Source organism: Anabrus simplex, chromosome 8 (assembly GCF_040414725.1).
Source record: "Anabrus simplex isolate iqAnaSimp1 chromosome 8, ASM4041472v1, whole genome shotgun sequence".
Lineage (NCBI taxonomy): Eukaryota > Metazoa > Arthropoda > Insecta > Orthoptera > Tettigoniidae > Anabrus > Anabrus simplex.
The window spans coordinates 96,357,953-96,378,531 of NC_090272.1; the positions used below are offsets into that span (position 1 = coordinate 96,357,953).

At 36.9% G+C, this 20,579-nt stretch overlaps 1 protein-coding gene across 7 annotated transcripts in view; it reads right to left on the bottom strand.

Moving 5' to 3' along the window:
• Positions 1–3,238: 3,238 nt before the first annotated feature.
• The window catches only part of LOC136878851 (thymidine kinase 2, mitochondrial), a 110,896-nt gene continuing 93,555 nt past the window's right edge, over positions 3,239–20,579 (bottom strand). For all 7 annotated transcript variants that reach the window (XM_067152390.2, XM_067152388.2, XM_067152385.2 and 4 more), the window contains 2 exons: positions 19,832–19,950; positions 3,239–3,575 (listed from right to left, as the gene is read on the bottom strand). In XM_067152390.2, coding sequence (XP_067008491.2) covers positions 3,328–3,575; positions 19,832–19,950 — 367 coding nt within the window. In that variant the 3' untranslated portion in view covers positions 3,239–3,327. The remainder of the gene's footprint in view (positions 3,576–19,831; positions 19,951–20,579) is intronic.

Here is a 20,579-nt window from a genome sequence, read left to right on the forward strand (position 1 = left end):
TCTGAAGACATGCACTGAGAGTAACTGTACGCACAAAATAATTAATAATTCCTTATTCATTGCTTTGGTTATAAGTGAAGAAATACTACTGCAGCTGCTAATACAACTACAAAAAATATTATTGCCAAAAAATAAACCTATTTGAACACTATTATTAAATAAAAAGAATATAATCTAAATAAAGATGACACTGTTCGCCAACAATTGGGCATTGCACCCATCACTGAGAAAGCACAGGATAAACGTCTCCAATGGTATAGTCATGTCCTGCATGCTGTACCTGGAACAGTTATCAATTGTCACCTCCTTTGAAATTAATGGGCAACATTCACGTGGATGTCCAAAGCAGCAATGGCATGACACGACTACACGATGCCCAAGATAGTGCAAAATGGAGAGCCAAGATTAAAACAGTAGACCCTAAAAGAGTGGGAAAATGCTATGAGGAAGAAAAAATATATTCTGCAAATATGCTGAATTGCATCAGTATGAAGAAAATACCACATAGATCAGTTGCAAGAATGTCAGAATGGTTTTAATTCAACAGCTTGGAAACTAGCTCTAAATTATAGCAAAATTTTATAATACCATGGCCAGAACATTAAGGGCTGATTGCAAAAATGATGACTAGTTTTAAGCCTTAGACATCGTCTACCTAAACAAATTCTAAATCAAGCACGATCTTCCATTGCATAAACAATGTTCAGTCAATGTTTAACTAGACATCCCTTAAAGTTTCAATTTTGGTTTAAAAATGGAGACAGAAGTATCTTTCATGCAACTCTTTGCTTGTCGCAAGCAATGAAATTCGTTGGTGCGTGCGCCGAACGCCAGTCAGCTGTATGTCTTCCTACACATTACTCAAATATAGCTGAGCATGACTGATATGTATGTTCAACATAAGAACGATACTGAAGCCTCCACCTTATCAATACATTTATTTATATACTATTAATCACAGTAATCACAGTACCGGTTTCGACCCCTCGAGGGTCATCCTCAGCTGTCATATACAAATATAGTTATTAAAACATCACATTGGAAGGTGTTGTACATACATGAAAATTGACCCAATTTGATAGGCCGTTTAAAATAAGTTGTATGTTAAAATGGTAAAATAGATCCTCTCTTCTTCAGTTATAAAAAGATTAAGTAATGTGAGAGGCATGTCACTACAATGCTCCTGTTGATTTGATAAGCGTAAACTAAGATTTGTACTATTGTATATGCACTGATGTTCATAGAGTAATCACTATTTTACGTTCAAATTTATAATTAATTATTAAAAACATTTCGAAATTTTATTCTTCTGGTGGTTATGTTACTTATTACACTATGTCCTTCTGTTGGTAGTATGTGTAACTTGAAGTGATCTGGACACTGTCTATGAAGAAATAGGTCGTAGTTTAATGTTCGGTTCGATGCATTGTCTATGTACTATATTCATAGTATATACCAAATGCTGAGTTAATAGTAATGCGTATTGTAAGTATAAAAATTTTGTTTAGTTTGCGACGTGCACCTTAATATGAGGTTATATGTTATGTCAAGTGTCAAATGGTTTACATTTTTAATGTCTTAAATGATAGCATGTAGGCTTCTTCCTATATGTTGTAGGCTGTGATATACTGGGTGTTGACACTATGTGCGTTGCACGGCAGTACGTCGAGTTCTGTTACGTAACAGACATAACATATAACATCATATTAAGGAGCACGTCACAAACTAAACAAAATTTTTATACATACAATACGCATTACTATTAACTCAGCATTTAGTATATACTATGAATATAGTACATAGACAATGCATTGAACCGAACATTAAACTACGACCTATTTCTTCATAGACAGTGTCCAGATCACTTCAAGATACACATACTACCAACAGAAGGACATCGTGTAATAAGCAACATAATCACCAGAAGAATAAAATTTCGAAATGTTTTTAATAATTAATTATAAGTTTGAACGTAAAATAGTGATTACTCTATGAACATCAGTGCATATACAATAGTACAAATCTTAGTTTACGCTTATCAAATCAACAGGAACATTGTAGTGACATGCCTGTCACATTACTTAATCTTTTTATAACTGAAGAAGAGAGGATCTATTTTACCATTTTAACATACAACTTATTTTAAACAGCCTATCAAATTGGGTCAATTTTCATGTATGTACAACACCTTCCAATGTGATGTTTTAATAACTATATTTGTATATGACAGCTGAGGATGACCCTCGAGGAGTCGAAACCAGTACTGTGATTACTGTGATTAATAGTATATAAATAAATGTATTGATAAGGTGGAGGCTTCAGTATCGTTCTTATGTTGTAGCTACAATCAATACGGAAATGAAGCTTATAGATTATGATATGTAGTCGAACTGACCTATAATTTCATGGAAATGACCCCATGTATATAATAAAATATATCGGTTGCCTAGAATTGTATTCAAGCTGACAGTTACCAGACTGTCCTTTTGTCAGTCTCAAGAAACAAGTCTCTCGAAAAGCGAAACCTCATTTTAAGATTATCTCCCCGTGCATGTCGAACGAATTGCTGCGATTTAGCAGCGGGCGACCCACAGAGAGGCCGTCGGACTAACATTTCTTCCCAGAATCGTCTCAACTTGATAATACAAATTACATATTTCATGGTGCATAACCTCTGATTGTGATTCACTCCTTTCATCTGAGGTTAAACAGTGCTCTCGGCAGTGTTTAAACATGACCAGTTGAACATTAGTCTTATACAGTGTCTAAATGATAAATAACATCTCTGCAATGCAGCAGCCATACTTAGGCATTGTTTAACCGTAGACATTATCTAAATACCGTTTCTGCAATCGACCCTAACTGTTTAGACCAATGATAAGCAAGATTTGAATGGAAGATAGATTAGTTTTTCTTTTAGAAGAAGCATTTTTATGTAAATAATGTGTTTTAGAATTAAATCTTTTCTTAGGGATTTTGGAAATCTTTTATGATTGCCAAGGAAGAGAAGAGACCTTGTTCTCAAAACATGTACTAAACCACTATGTAGTAAATGTTATATATTAGTAGTTAATTGTATTGACAAGGTGGGCCTACTATAGGTCTGTTTTGCAGGTTTTTTGATAAATGGTGCTCTGTCAGTTTCCTATACATTTATATCATTCAAATATCACATATATTTACAGACATCACAATAATATACTGTATCAGAGAATAAGAATACACTAAGTACAATAGGCTAGTTCAAAATTATAGTATAATTCAAATTAACCAATTACTTTTACAATTATTGTACATTGCTGCAGAAATTATGAGCTAAAGTTTATATCACTGAGTGAACACTTTTTGTCCCAAGATGGCAGCCTTATTGGAATAATATAACCTGAGCATATTTTCAATGTCTAGATCAGCATTCAGTGTCAACACCGGTGCTGGTACATCGTCAGATTTCAACAGCCAATTTTCATATGCCACATGCAGATTCTTGAGGTACTCTAGTGAGACTGTTTGTTCTTCTGCTCTTTGTCTTTGCTGGACTCTCTCATAAACCACCTCAGGAGATGACTGTAAATAAACTAGAAGTAAAAAAAGTTACAAATGTAATATTGTTACAGCTTATATTACAAAAATATTATTTTAGCATTTGTAAGTTAAAGTTTAGCATTTACATTTTTCTGATTCAACATTTTGCAGTGAATTGATTGAAAATAAGAATCTGAATTATATGTTTCATTCAAATAATCCAGCAGGGTGCTTTATAATTAATTATACAGATTTTCACCAAGCAACAAATTTTAATTTTTGTTTGCAACTTGAATGAAACCTCTCTTTTATTAAGCAGTCTATGATGCTGAACACAAATATGACAACAAAACTGCCAGACTGGCTCTGGTTTAATGATAAATTAAGGATAATTACAACAGTCATATTTTCTACAAAAATCTGCTCGATGTTGTATATTATGAATTAACGATTGCTTACCTTGACCAAATACCCTTTCTCTTGGCTTCCCACTTTAGTAAAGTTCAGAAGCATCGCTGATTGTCCGGCATTCTTGCATTCCTCTTTCCTTGGTAACGTTTTGCCATTAACGATATTTGTTGGTGGAAACTTTGCTATGTTTATTGCTAACATTTTCCACAACTTTCAGAGAAAGAAATCAGGTGGGAATGTAGAGAATGTAATGTAAAGGACTTACTGTACTCCATTTCGTGATAAGATGACAGTAAATCTGTAAAAGTGCATTCATAGTTTCCAGAGCAATTGTTTCCCAGAAATTATCTGAGACTTCTCTGAATTAAATCCATCCTACTTTCTCAATGTCACTGAAGAGGTATTAAAAAATCTCATCTTGGTAAAGTTGATAAATTTGTGGACCAACCAAAATTCCTTCTTTAATCCTTCTCTCACTAATACTTGGAAATTTTTTAACTAGGTATTTGAATGCCAGTCCATTTTGGTCCAACTTTTTAATAAAGCTTTTGATGAGACCAAGTTTGATACGAAGTGGAGGAATTCAAATCTCCTTAAATTCCACCAGAGGTTGTCCAGCTATATGCTGAATCATTAGCATGCTGGCCTTTGGTCCAAGGAGCCCCGCGTTTGATTCCTGGCTGGGAGGGGGATTTTAACTTTCATTAGTTAATTCTGATGGTTCAGGGGGCTGAGTTTGAGTGCTGTCTTCAGAATTAGATTTCCTAATAGGTAGGGTTCCATTCTCACAGACGTGCAGGTTACCTATCAGGCATCAACTTGAAAGACCTGCACAAGGCCTCTCTGGAGGCCACTTATCATTATTATTATTATTACATGTTTTGATGTAGAGGCCACTCCCTCTTTTCTAAATGAGAAGCCCTGTATCTACCATCCCATTTACATATGAAACAACGGTGTTTGGTGTAGCCTAGTTTGAGTCAAGTTAATAAATCAATTACTTTCTGCACACATTTTCCATTGATAGGTGTTATAATGAACTGAATCAAGGATGAGTATCATGCTGCCATATGATTCTTTCATACAGAATACCAATAGGAATTGATGGCAACTGATTGCTGTTATGGAGCAATACAGCTTTGAGACCATGAACAATTCCCACTCTTCAGAGACATGATCGATGTTCAGAGCTCTTAATAAAACACTAACATCACTGCAAAACATTAAATTGCCTTCCATATAAAAATCGTTCACAAAGTGTTCCTGACGGTCACAAGGAAATTAACACTATCACATTTTCGGCAAGATGGTTCCATTGTTGGGAGTCTGGAGGCTAACAATTCTGCCTTTGCTTTTAAAAGTTCTAAATTTTTCACAATATCATTTCATTCATAATGGCAGAGCTTGTGCTGTTCAGAAGATTTAACATCAGGGGCAAAATCAGGATCTACAGAAGTGGATGGTTGTGGATCATGATCAGGGGCATAGCCAATGGGGGAAGGGGTTACTGGGGGGTTAGAACCCTCCCCCAATGGAATTTTTGGCAAAATAAAATAACAGAAACTGACAAACAAGTGAAAGTCGATTCATTGGGTTGGCTCTTCTGAACATTCACAGAGGCAATATTGTAAAACTGGCAGATCTCTTGAATCTATTTTTTAAGGAGCCTCAAAGGTTGGATTTTGATTGTAATCTGAACATACCTTTGCTGTAAAACTGTTGATCTTGATCATACCGTTCTTGTTCTGTATTTTAATGTAAGATTTTGTAGTGTAGCGGTACTGCAATCTGAATATCACCATAATTCACTAGTATCAGTGTCCTATAATGACACTCGTGCATGCTCACACCACACATGCACGCACAAGCATCTTCATTATGTTCTATAATAATTTTGCAACTATAACCCTCTCCATCAGTCGATCCTGGCTATGCTACTGATCATGACACAAGTTAGGTTCTGTGTATAACTGAAAACAATTTTACATATAGGCTGGGTTACATACTTAAGTGTAATAATGTGCATATAACTCATGTATTATAGGTGAGGTTATATATTGGTTGTAAACATCCCCTGATATATCTAAGTCATTCAGGAAATTTCTGGTTATACATATGTTACTCAACCAAAGTTACACTTGTAAATAACTGTCCATGTTTTCCAAATTGCTCAAAGAAACCCCCTGAAATCTTCATGTACCAAAGGCATGTTGTATAATGTTCTAGATCTTTTCAGATATCTCTAGGTTAATGTGCCATAGTGACAAGCTTGTTTCAAGACAATTCTACAACAGGTACTTACAAAGGTCTTCTGATGTTATTATAGAATCTTCCAGGCACCTTGTAGTAATACTATGTTGTAAGAAAGCAGAATTATCTAGAATCCTGGCCAGTATATACATAAAGGAGTTGAACAGAGATGTGAGTTGGTGGTGTTATCCTAGTTCAGTTGTTTTGATACTGCAAGGTCACGGATTGGCAGCGAGTTGTTATGGAGTTGTGTCAATACTGTGTCAGTGGATCAATTGTGGTTTAGTAAGAGTGATGTGATGACAGTCAATTGTTGAAGTAGTGAGCTATCGTGAACAATTTGTACCATATTGATATGGCTTTGCTCATCGATTATGGCACAAGTCCAACAATCAGTATCCTTTTCACTCTGTTAAGCTGGAAAGCAACGGCAATGAGAGAAAATGTTGACCGAGCCAAAGGAAATGTATGTATGGGACTCTACGTAATCTGTTAGAAGTTCTCAAACAAGTCATTTTTCCTACCTATGATCTTGGACACATTCATTGGTGTAGAAGCCAAGGAGAAAGATGAAATTTGACTGACAAGTGAAGGGCACGTACCGAGGAATCTCAGATCTTACTTAAATTTTCCACACACGTTAATTGGGCTAAGAATAATTATTTTATTTGTACTAATAATTAATTCATGCAATCTACAGAAAGTGTTGAAGTTTGCATGTTTGAATTAGCGTGCTCGGCTACACAGGAATGCAGCGTGTGTTGGGTTCACTTGTCTTCTTTTTATTTTGTTAGTAATTGCATAGTACATTGCGAAAATGATTTAGCGGCATTAGGAGAAATAATTTAATTTCTGCACTGATTGTGCGTCAATAAAGGCGATAGAATAAGATTGTTATGGTGAAAATAAAGGTTAATCAGTATATCAAGCAACGTTACACACGAAAGCAAGTTACTCCTTATAGTTTCTGCAACAAAGATGCTCGTGGTAGAAATGGTGACAGCACAAAGCAGTTCTACACCAACCACACCTAACAAAGAGAGGATAAGGGCAAGTGGGACATTTTAAGGCACCGCTGTAAAACCAATATTGCATAAGATGCTCAAAGGCTCCTGGGTTTTTAAAAGTACTAGCTTCGGGACCAGGCGTATTGCCACATGGGACGAAAACTAGGAGACGACAGTTGATGGTATGCCAGTGACTGAATTTTAAAAATGGTGTTTCTCTGTGCCAAAACATTATCCAAATTCAATAACTGAACAGTGGTGGTGGTGGTGATTATTGTTTAAAGAGGAAGTACAACTGGGCAACCATCCTCTATAATCGAACAGTGTCAGATAATCTACATACAAAGCCTTCCCATACTCTAAACCCATATATATCTAGTGAAGGAAGGATCATCAGCTGTATGGTATCTTCATTTTGTATAGATTTATGTCCAGAAAAGGAATCCAGAATGAGCGCAACTATACTGGACGTTGTATTTTGCTTGAATATGCCGTAAACCATTTGTTCACTTGTATAGAACCCATTTTTCCACAATTAGTACAACCAACATGAATAGTTATATGTGAGAACTTTCTCTTCACCGTCTTACCAAACACACCCTTCGACTCTCTTAACGTGATGCATAAGTTCGCCAGTTGCGGTAACTGTCAGCATTATGGCGTAACTGTGTGTTGTGGACACCACAGATTGCACTGCAGCGGTAACTTGTTTCTCCTCTTTTAAAGTCAATGTCTTTCTCGTACACATCTCCAGGCTGTACCCACTCAGATCACTGTTACACATGTTTGTGGGCATTAGAACTTTATAACAGATTCAATTTCTTCTACAAATATTTCTGCTGCCGCCATGGTTTCTAGTTCTTTAATGGTCTTCTTTTTCATCGTTACAGACGTTATCTTCCGCAACACAATACAACTGCGCTTCTTAAATTATGTTCCCAGGTGTGGCATGCTTTAAACCTTGTGCATTCTTCTTCATGAGCAACTTGCATAACCCACTGCTGGATGGTCACATCGTGAATTACTTCATTATTTTTGTTCCAGGGTTTTCTGTGGAACGCAGAGGTGAAAGAAGGTGCTGGTGGGAATGGGTCTATCTACAATAGTCAAAGATTAATTTAAAACTTTAAAATAAAGGTTATATTTCTTTTCAGAAATTAAATTTTAACAAACAACATTTCAGGTACAAGTAGTTAGGTACAAAATAGAAAAAGACAGGAAAAATCCAGAAAAGACCAGTTACAATTTGAGCTTCAAGCTCATAATTTACCAAGGTCCCAACATCACAAATGTTGCGTTTAGTTAGGTAGACACCATTTTCAAGAGCACTTTGCTTCAACAGTTACAAGTTACGGTCTTCCAAAGGCATCACTCAATGTCACATCAATATATATTACATTACAAGGAAAGAGCTTACATGCTCTACAAATTCAACCAAGGAGACTGTGCTCCCAACCCTTACAGCCTGATGAAGACAACCTTTAAGATTACATTAGAGCTTCTTTGCTCAATAGAATTACATTTCTAGGCCTCTCTAGGCACAACCTACAACTTACAATGCCATATTAATGACCTTTTATATTACGCAGGGGTATCTGGTACCCATACTACCGGACCTACGTGAAGAAGAACAGGTTACATTCGCGGCCCAAACACAAAATGTATGGAGGTGTACACTTGCACTCCTCGAAATCAGGAATTAAAACCCTACCTGGGCTTATGGCCCGACAATGCAGAGGCTAATCCCACACTTCTGAGGTGACTAGTAGGACAAGTTAATTTATGATTTATAGGAGAAAAACAGTGACAAAATCGTAGTCACCTCAAGATAAACTGAAGGGGAATTCGAGAGGGTAATGCACTCTCTATCCCCGATTTACAGTTGAAGTCTTTAGGACTTTCATGAAATTGTACACGAGAAAGAGGAAAGTTTACATTTTAGAAAATTAATGGTTACATAGTTAAAGGTTAGAACCTTCCCCTTGGGTCAGCTTGTGGAGATAACTACTTAGATGGAAAAACTGTTGGCCATTACCTTAGCTGATGTTCTGCCTGACGAAGATTGATGCCTGTCTTAACACACACACACGCACGCACGCACACACGCACGCACGCACGCACACTCTCTCTCTCTCTCTCTCTCTCTCTCTCTCTCTCTCTCTCAGTAATCCGAAGATCAATAAGACAAGTTAGCTCAATAAAGCAACAGCTTTAATACCCGAGAAGAAGCTTCAAGAAGTCTCTGGACTAATTCCGGACACACCCTCTCATTTTTATTGGTGGACAAAATAGGTATAAGAAAAGTTTGATTGGCTGAAAAATAAATACAGAAAATTGGTGATTGGCCCGACTCCAAAGCTGGCGGGACGAGAAGGAAGTGTTGCAAACCTTGAAGTATCAAAAATAATGAAAGTCAATACAGTTGGGAAAACCCATAAACACAAAACTTCTTTAAATCTCTAGTTATTCGACTTTGCACCAGAAGGCATGACATTAGTTCTTAAATAGAGACATCTATCGAGAAAAGTCCAAATTTCTTGAAACTAGTGATACACCAAAACAAAACAACAAAATCTATTCAGTTTAGGAAACCTTAAAATAACATATTATTCCATCATTTAGTAGTGACATCTGTTGATTACTGTCCCAACTTCCTGCACTAGCAGTTTCAAGTTTTGTATGATAGGTAATGTTCTTCAAGGCGCTTCTTTCAAATGCGCGGGGTTGAGGTGTACCTCCCGGTACAATTCTGATCGGCAAAATCATTTTTTTCTGACAGTACATGCTATTGCCCTCAGTTTGTCGTGGTGTATCCCATTCTTCTTAGTATGCTTTACTGAGAAATATAATTAATTTTTTTGTTTCTGACATAATGGAACTTTTGTTTCACCGATGAAAACAAAAGTGGACCTCACTTACCACTTCTCCAGTATTAGACAGCATTCCTTTTATAGTCAATATCTGTAAATTTGTCTTTGGCGCTACCAAGTATTCGTCATTTATTCGCTTCAGGATCACATGACACGTCATTTGAGGCTAAAGTGAGACATAACAGGCTGTCTATGTAAACGTTACTTTTGAGGCAGCTTTCGACGACACCTGACGTAAAACAGCACATCACGTTTTTGAATATTAGGAGGCTTAATATCACATTTTCATATTTTCCTTCCAACGCAAAAATAACTTCACATATGTTGATTACCATTACACAAACAACCACTTGTCCCATACAACGACTATAAGCGTATGTCAGTATGGCCTTGAATGACCTGTTGGATATTGCGACTTGCAGGTAGGATATGGAGTAGTGGCCTCTCGATGAGTGAACCCAGCACGTGGTGCAGTACTGCTTAGTTGAGTTTGCTAACTCAAACATATGAAGTTTAACACCTTCTGTAAGTAACAAGTTAATTTCTGAAAGAAGTATTTTGACCATTGTCTTACTCTTGGCTCATTTAATGTGTGTGGAAAATTTACGTACAATTGGCAATTTCGTGGTATTACTTTGTGAGTGGATAATCACGGGTAAGTTGTTATTAAACTTTTCACTATTGTTACCAAGAGTGTTCAGATCTGTCTGACTTTAACGCAGGGAAAGCTGCAGGAACTCCTAGTTAAGGAATTAAAACTATAACAAATTCTTAATAACAACTATTTCCTTACTTCAAACATCATTGTTATTTATCATTTTATTAACCATTAGCTTTAAACGGTTTGTTGCCTTGGGTTACATCATAGTCTAAAATCCAGCGTGGTATGACAAATGTATAAAGCTCAATAAATCCTGTTTTTTGTACGCTACACAATGGACCACTTCCCTCTTCAAATTACATTACAAACCCTCCTAAAAATGGTCAAGGGGAAGACTGTGTGACTCTTGAAGAACAGATGGTATCAACCAAAGAAAGTCGGTAAATGATGCATACTCTTATATAAGTATTCACTTCTCTCCTGCAATTCTTTCATTATCTGCATGCTCTGTGCCACAGGTGCCGAAGCTTGCCCACTGTAAGCGCAGTGCCCACGCTAGAAATACCGGTGCATTAGAGCGCAAGCCGCTTCACCTTTGTCAGCTTGTACTTCTCCACATTGTCGACTCAGGGCTGTGTGCGCCTCCTGGTGACAGGCTCCAGTTACCTATTTTGGTTTACAGGTAATGATTAATAATAATAATGATTGAAACATTCAGCTGCATAGGCTGTGGCATAAGGACTGACACAGTTAGTGTGTGTCTGTGTTGTTCTGTAATAACGTGGTTGCTTGAAGTGATGCTACTTTTATCATAGCCTATTTTCTTTTAAGTTTTTCAAAAAATGATTTTTTGCTACAAAAGCAATAAGGTAGTGGCATAGTATTTGGTATTATTCAGCTTCATAATTTTTCAAAGAGTTTGTACTTCACTGCTTAGGGAAACTTTTACAGTAATTACTTATTTTCCTGGTACACGATAATTACAAAGCATGTTGTTCGGAACATTTTATACAAACACCATGTTGAACACATTTAATTATGTACGTCCTTATATGTATAATATGTATTGTACGGAGTACCGTAGTTATGAAAGTGTAATGTACTCCCCTCCGGCTTGCAGTGTCTGATAATGTCCTGGGCTAGCGCTCTAACAGCTGTTTCTCGTTCACACAGAGTTGTCAGTCAGCCCGTGACCTTGACGTGCCTGCTCTATGCAGATGTCTTTGATGGCCTAGCAAACCAATCCTGGCATGAAACATGTGGCCACACTGATTGCACTTAATGGAAGGTAGAAGATGTGGCTGGGCCTGGCGCAGTTTACGTCTCTGATGTTTATCTTCTTCAGTCTTCATTGTTCACATTCAAATTGTGTAACAGCAACTGAAAGTGGTTGTGCACCAGCAGATATGATCTTCTGCAATGGCCCACCAATTACACAGATCAATGTTTGTGCTCCTCAAGGTCCTTTTGAGTTGATCCTAATAGCGCTTCAGACGGGCAACACGAGGTCTCCTACCCATACCAAGTTCACTATCCAGGGAAGTCTGTTGTCCCTCATACGCTGGTCATGACCAATCCATCCGAGTTGGTGACCAGTGATGGTAGCCTCTATACTGTTCACCTTCGCCCTGTTGTGTTCGGTATTCAGTCATCCCATTTTATCTTCGTAATGGATCTGAGTTACTGTTGGCAGAAGCCTTCTAGTTTCTTCAAATCACAGCAATATAGAGTTCAGGTTTCACATCCAGAGGTCAAAGAAAGTAAGGATCATAGAAAACAAGAATACTGCAGCCTCCCAACATTCCTGACATTTGGGTTGGTCAAGAACAAGAGGCGACCAACATAAGTTGGAGAAGAAAAAAAAAAAAAAAAAAAAAAAAAAAAAAAAAAAAAAAAAGGTATTGTCCCATTTATTTGTACCAGGCTTGTCATGGAGCTCTTTCATGTCTGACTTCCCCCAATTTATTCTTATTTATTACTAACTTTTATGATTTAAAATTCTTCCAAGTCATGAAACTAATGATCATGATATTATTCCCTAAGCTGAATTACCAATCAGGAAAAATCCATATCTTCATTAGTACTCAATGCTTCCCTGCAGCAAGTAAAGAACTGCTTAGTCATAGGCCTAGGGCTAGGATTCTTATGTAATATCAACATGCAAAATATACAAATATTTAAGTAATAATATTAGGTGAAACATGTCATATTACATTAAAAAAATAAAATATGTAATATTAATTTAATTTTTGTATAAATGATATATTAAACATGATATTTCTTGAAGATTCCTAATTTTATTCATTATATTTTTGCAAAATAAAATGGGGTACAGTAATTAAATTAATTAATTAAGCATGTCCATATTATAGCAAACCTAAATAAATTCCATTATTCTGTATGAAAAAAATTAATTGAAGGCTCACAATTACTATAGTTTTCATAATCACTGTTTAAATTGTCTGTCCACTAAATATTACTCTGCAGAACTCTATCTACTTACTTCACTCTGAATTGCAATTGGATACATCTCCAAGTTTTTCACTGTCATGGAATGCCGCCAGTCATGCAAAAAATGATCTCTCCACGTCACAGGAAGTTGCTGGTGCAAATTTAAATAGATTAAATTTTTCAGGAGAGATATCGTCTGAAGGATTCTCTTCTTCGCTGGTGAGGATCTTGCATACTGCAGTGAATGTCGAGAAGCTAGGGTTTCTCTCCATAACAGACTCAAATTTCTTCATTACTTCTATTCCAACAGTCCCTTCAACAGCACTTACCTTGGATTTCACATCTTCCACAATATCCAATGATTTCTAATTTTAAAATACTGTCAGGAATGAATCCAAAATTGTGTTGAATATAAGCTAATTGTCACTGTACATTAGAATCACTGAAGGCACTTTCAGCATCTCTCACAGAAACTGCTGATTTACCTGGAAATGTATCTATCACAGACTCACATCTTTAAAATGTTCACTATAAAAGCAGGCAGCTTCGGTCCATGTACCCCACTTAGTCAGGACAGGTTGAGGGTGCAATGTCATATTTGGCAATTGTTCTCTGTAGTGGAACACACGTTGGGGGGAGATTTAATGAATACTCTCTTGGTGTTTGAAATTCTGCTATTAACCTGTGGATATTTACTTCACACTTCTTCGGTAACACATTGTAGTCCATGGGTGAGGCAGGTGAAATGGATCATATTTTGACAGAACACATGTAAAGCAGTTCCCGCCTTTAGCATGTACACTGCAGCATCGGAATAAAGCACAAGAACTTTATATTTTTGAATGCTTTCGGGCCACAACACTAAGTTCATCATTCCCCCAAAATGAGCCACTGTTGCATGATTTGTGCGTTCCAACATTTTTGAAGAAATCAGAAAAGGTGTAGGGGATATTCCAGCTTACTAATAATATGGTTGGATACATAGCGCCCTTTTCATCCATAGTTTCAACGATAGCGATTCATATATAGTTGCTGCCTACATGATACCGCACGTATGCCAGCGCTTTGTCGTAACACAAATGCAAGTAGTTTTTTCTGAAGCGTAGAATCGCTAGGTATCTGCCTCCCACAACATCTAAAGGCTAAGCCTTGTCGCTGCAGCTATATCCCACGGTCTTCAGCAGTCCTTTTCATCGTGACATAGGAAGCAAAACCCAGCTGAGTGATTATGTTCCTAAGGTATGAGAGACGTGGTTTTCCTCTCGGCTTCTTCCCTAGGACCTTTCCTTCGAAGACATTCTTTTTTTTTTTTTGCTAGGGGCTTTATGTTGCACTAACACAGATAGGTCTTATGGCAACGATGGGATAGGAAAGGCCTAGGAGTTAGAAGGAAGCGGCCGTGGCCTTAATTAAGGTACAGCCCCAGCATTTGCCTGGTGTGAAAATGGGAAACCACGGAAAACCATCTTCAGGGCTGCCGATAGTGGGATTCGAACCTACTATCTCCCGGATGCAAGCTCACAGCCACGCGCCTCTACACGAACGGCCAACTCACCCGGTCGAAGACATTCTGGAGAAAGGTGTCATGTCATAGGACGTGTCCAAGAAATTTAGCTTTCCTCTGCTCTATAGAATAAATTAAGGTCCGTTTCTCATTAACGTCATTCAAGATTTTGATATTAGTCTTTTTTTCTGTCCAACTCATCCCTGCCAGTCTTCTCCAGAACCACATTTCCGCAGCTTCTAGTATCGATTGTGCTTGTTTTCCCAAAGTCCAGGTCTCACAACAGTAAGTTAGCACATTCCAAACAAAGGTTTTTACAAATTTCTTCCTGGTTTCAATTCCTATGTGCTTATTTAACAATAGATTTTTCCTGCTTTGAAACACTTGTTTTGCCACAGCAATTCTTTTGACTTCTGTCAGGCACTGATTGTCATTGGTAACAACACTATCCAGATAACAAAATTCTTTAACCTGATCTATTTTTTCACAGCCTAATTTGATGTTTGTTTTCAATTCAGTCTTCTTCTTGTGAATGACCATCATTTTCATACTCTCTGTGTTTATTTTTAGCCTGAACTTTTCTAACATGTTGTTTAGTATACCGAGCATCCTAGTCATTTTGTGCTCTGAATCAGCTATCAATGCAATATCATCTGCAAAGCGAATAAATACTATATATTTGTTTACCAATAAAATTTATCCCTTTGGTTTTTTCTTTTACTGTTCTAATAGCAAATTCTATGAATACTTCTCTGAAAATATGTGGTATTTCGGTACATGGAGTTTGTAACGTGGGATATTTGTGCAACCAAAGCAGTACACATGTCATAGAAGAATTCATTCCTTGCACTTGAAGATTTTTGCATTTGAAACAGAAGGATTTGCTTTTTAGATGTTTTTTTTTTTTTTTCTAGTTGCTTTACGTCGCACCGACTCAGATAGGTCTTATGGCGACGGTGGGACAGGGAAGGGCTAGGAGTGGGAAGGAAGCGGCCGTGGCCTTAATTAAGGTACAGCCCCAGCATTTGCCTGGTGTGAAAATGGGAAACCACGGAAAACCATTTTCAGGGCTGCCGACAGTGGGGTTCGAACCTACTATCTCCCGAATACTGGATACTGGCCGTAGATGTTTTTTAGTGCTTTATTCCTACATGCAGGGCACTGTGCACATGTTGTTCAAGTTGTGATTTCGTTGAATATGTAATCTTCTTATTACAAGCCTGGCAGAAAACTACACCTCCATCAGTAGTGAACAAATCATCTATTGTAATCCACAACTTTAACTTCGATGATAATTTTGATGCTAAAGGAGGCATCACAGGTGAAAAAATGTACAAACTCAAGAATAAGTATTGTGAGGGGCACTTTTTATTTGTAGGGTGGGAGAAAATATAGCAGCCTTTCTGAACAAAAGTTGAAAAGTAGAGTCTCAGGCACTCACTGGACAACTAAATTAAACTAAAGTCCAGCCGCTGAGTCTCCAGCAAGGTGCGACGTGAATTCCCATCCCCTTATCTCCACTTATTTCTTTCTTGGAATTCTTCCTTGACCCATTTCTCAGCAGCTTTTGAATAACTTGGAAAATCCATTTCATGTACCTGAGTTTCTAGTGAACAGATGGACGTAATTTTACATTAAAGATATGTTTAAAAAAACCAACAAAAAAAACACGTCATTATGATTGTACCAGGGGTACACCTTCCCAAGCTAATTAAGTTGTGCGCCTTCTCCACTATGGCCATCTCTGAGAGTGATCAAGACCTCTTAAGACCTTGTAAAACTTGTTACTCTGATGGTTAGATGGCTCAGGCCTCTGTTTTCTGCTGATTTCTGCATGGCAAAGCCCCAGTCAATCCAGTGAGACATTTAATTTGTTGCAGTTGGTAAACTTATCTTACTTGTTATTGCTTTTTTTCTTTTTGTCAATTCTACCCCTGGTTCCTCTAATGCTGATTGCCTATCACATGCCAGTAAGGACATCTTCTAACCAATCAGGACTGATTATTTAATGAAGTTCAGACTATCAGCGCTCCGGATTCTAAAATAGCCTAGAACTTCTCCCTAGGGACCTATTTAAGCCGAGTACATTCAGGCCGTCTGGCCTGATATTGCTCTGGTTATTATACGCACGACTTGACGGAAGTTAGAGAGGAGTACCTCCCCCCGGGGCAGGCAGGAGGCAGGGGCGTTTGGCTTGAAGAAGATCCAGAACCACCAGGTATGGCAAAATAAATCTAAATACGTGATTGTACCGGCATATGTAGTGTGGGGAAGATTTCAGCAGTTTTCATTTAGAATGTAATAATTGGGCTTTTCATTTTGCTGCAATGTAGGACATTCTGTGCAGCTTTTGGACTCAAATCTATATTCCCTAATGAGAAATTAATTTAATGCAAGGGAGCATGAGTGTTTACCCTTGGAATCCTCCCCTTCTATTTGAATAGGGTAACTTAACTTCAATATTTTGAAATCGTTCTCAGCCTTTAGTGTGTTACATGTAACTAATCTCATTATTAGACCCGTATTGAACTATGCTATGATATACTAACAATTTGTTGGTTATTTTGATCCACCTTTTCAATACAAATTACAGTTTGTGTTGCTAAGTTGTAATGTTACAACACTAATTTACCGGGACATGTTTCGCTTTTATTCACAAGCATCATCAGCCTATACAATTGCCTCAAGGTTTGTCATATTTGGGTTGTTGTTACAAATTTCATTACATTGAATGTAAATCTAATTTCAGTGATAACAATATTTAAAACAAAAATAATATACACATTAAAAATTATGACAATATGATTTGCAATGTTAAAATGGATTAACTCTTAATTCTAAAACACATTGACGTCCAAAACACAGTTTTTACAATTTGAAAATTTGGCTAAAAATTGTTTGCAATGTTAAAATAAAATTGATTCAACTATAATTTGGCATTAAAATTTGAGTCATAAATATAAATATAAATATTGGGTGTTAATATATAGGAGCCATAGTTTCTGGAGTGCGTTGGTTTCCAGAATACAGTAACATTTCAGTATTGAGAATTTTAGTTAAGAATTGTGCTCTCTAAATAATGTTATTTAAAAAGACTGCAATTTTGCATTATGCGTGATTAGTCATGATGATAATCTAGAATTGAAGTCTTGAGTTTGTTGGAAAATGGCTTCTAGATTTGATGAGGCTTGCTGCTGCAGTTTGGCAATTTGATCAGAGGAAGTATTGACATATTTAATTCTTGTTTGTAGCGACCAGACTCTCCATTCGAAGTTGATTGTTTTGATGTAAGTTATAGTTAAAAGGGGCTTCAATCCAAATTTTGAGTACCGGTATCTGATTATGTTTCTTTCGATGGATGGACGGACGGATGGATGGATGGATGCTTCTTCCATTCCATAAATCGAAAGAAACATAATCAGATACCGGTACTCAAAATTTGGATTGAAGCCCCTTTTAACTATAACTTACATCAAAACAATGAACTTCCAACGGAGAGTCTGGTCGCTACAAACAAGAATTAAATATGTCAATACTTCCTCTGATCAAATTGCCAAACTGCAGCAGCAAGCCTCATCAAATCTAGAAGCCATTTTCCAACGAACTCAAGACTTCAATTCTAGATTATCATCATGACTAATCACGCATAATGCAAAATTACAGTCTTTTTAAATAACATTATTTAGAGAGCACAATTCTTAACTAAAATTCTCAATACTGAAATGTTACTGTATTCTAGAAACCAACGCACTCCAGAAACTATGGCTCCTATATATTAACATCCAATATTTATATTTATATTTATATTTATGACTCAAATTTTAATGCCAAATTATAGTTGAATCAATTTTATTTTAACATTGCAAACAATTTTTAGCCAAATTTTCAAATTGTAAAAACTGTGTTTTGGACGTCAATGTGTTTTAGAATTAAGAGTTAATCCATTTTAACATTACAAATCATATTGTCATAATTTTTAATGTGTATATTATTTTTGTTTTAAATATTGTTATCACTGAAATTAGATTTACATTCAATGTAATGAAATTTGTAACAACAACCCAAATATGACAAACCTTGAGGCAATTGTATAGGCTGATGATGCTTGTGAATAAAAGCGAAACATGTCCCGGTAAATTAGTGTTGTAACATTACAACTTAGCAACACAAACTGTAATTTGTATTGAAAAGGTGGATCAAAATAACCAACAAATTGTTAGTATATCTTTAGTGTGTTCCCATTTAGTCACCCTTTTAGCATGGGATTAGTCTCTGTTTCTTTGGTCCTTAAGCCCGCTTAGGTTCAAGTCTTTCTCCGTAATATTCTTTCCAGGAGTGCTGGTGTTTCGCCTCCTTGCTTTTGATTAACAGCCTGTATTGTTGTTAACCTCTTTTTTCCTTTAAAATGGTCCGAGTAGTATGGGTAATATGCCCCTGTATATTGCATTGTGGTTTTGCGGGTAACTGTGCCTACAATTAGGTTCCCTTGTGGAACAGTACTTGAACTGTTTGGAGTAATCCTCGCAAATGGTAAGCCCACCATGGGGGCAAACATTTTGATAAGCATTATGTAACGGTGTCAACAAGTTTGTTACCAGTGAAACTGAGAGGTAACAAGAGACCTAGTTTTTTTTTTATTGGAGGCAAGACTCTACTTAATAAGAGCTTAGACTCTATATTATGTTGTACCCATTAGGAGCAGTCATGCTCTTTGATATTGTAGTTTAATAAATGGGAGCTTCCTCCCATTAATTTTGTACCTGATTAAGGACTTCTAAGTCCAGTGTATTTTAAGAGTTGATGAGCTCAGTTGTGTGTTAAACCCATATTGTAACTGATGTTTTGAGCCCCTACGTTCTTCTGGTTCTTGCTGAATTGGTAATTCATTCTATTTGGATTTTAAGACAGGAGAGAAATAAAATTTCCAAAATTATGTTAGAGCAATTTATACTCTATGTAATTTGTACCCTGTCCAGCCATTCACCTCACGCGGTTCCTTACCTCTGCAGTCCCCGGTAATCCCGGTCTCAATGATCAAATATGTAAAATATGTAACAAAACGTAATTATATGACAGTTCAGGTTCTAATTAAGGGACATTTATAATTTTTGATTACGTATAAGCAAAGAGAAAGGATATGTATTTACATAAAAATCCTAGCCTTAGCCATTGTATATACATACAATACATAGGTAAAATGTTACTGTAATCAAACCTATTAGATCCAGGTCGACGTTCATATTGTCATGAATCCAGTCGTACCACCTACAAAGAACAGTATATTCAGGCTCAGAAAGAAGGTTACTGTCCCGAGCCATTTCCACGAAACAGAACCTAAAAGAAAAAAAGAGAACCCCACCATCAATTACGGGTTGCTGCTACATTATTATTGCAATAAATTAACAAGAAACAAAGTATGAACACTTCATCTTCCACAGAAGATTAACTACAGTATCTACCAGTCATGCCACCAATAACATCAATTACTAAAGGCAAGGTCAGCTCAATGGAAGAGTTGACACAGATTAGTAAAGGCAGCTGAAGAGCATATATACCCACACTGGGCAGCTCAAACAGCGTCTGACGTAAACTGGGCGTCTGACTATAAATGTACAGAAGAATCAGGGGCTCCACATGCCTATCAATGCCCCTAGTAAGTCATCATGGGAGTACCAAATAAGGAAAGTTATGCACCCCAGTTGGCAGATGGTACTTCAAAATGTATGGGCTTGGACCTGTGAAATGTGTTACTGGTTAAGGAAATAAGGTACTACAGTAAGTCATACTAGAAAAGTATCATACTGGTCAGAATAAAAAAAAAAAAAAAAAAAAAAAAATTAAAAAAAGACCTACAACCTATTTTCCACTTAGTGATTGGGTCAGGGATGGAATGAATGAAGCCCCCATTTTGCGGCAAGGATAGGAATTGTGCCGGCTGCCAAAGCCTGTCACACTCCTCTGGG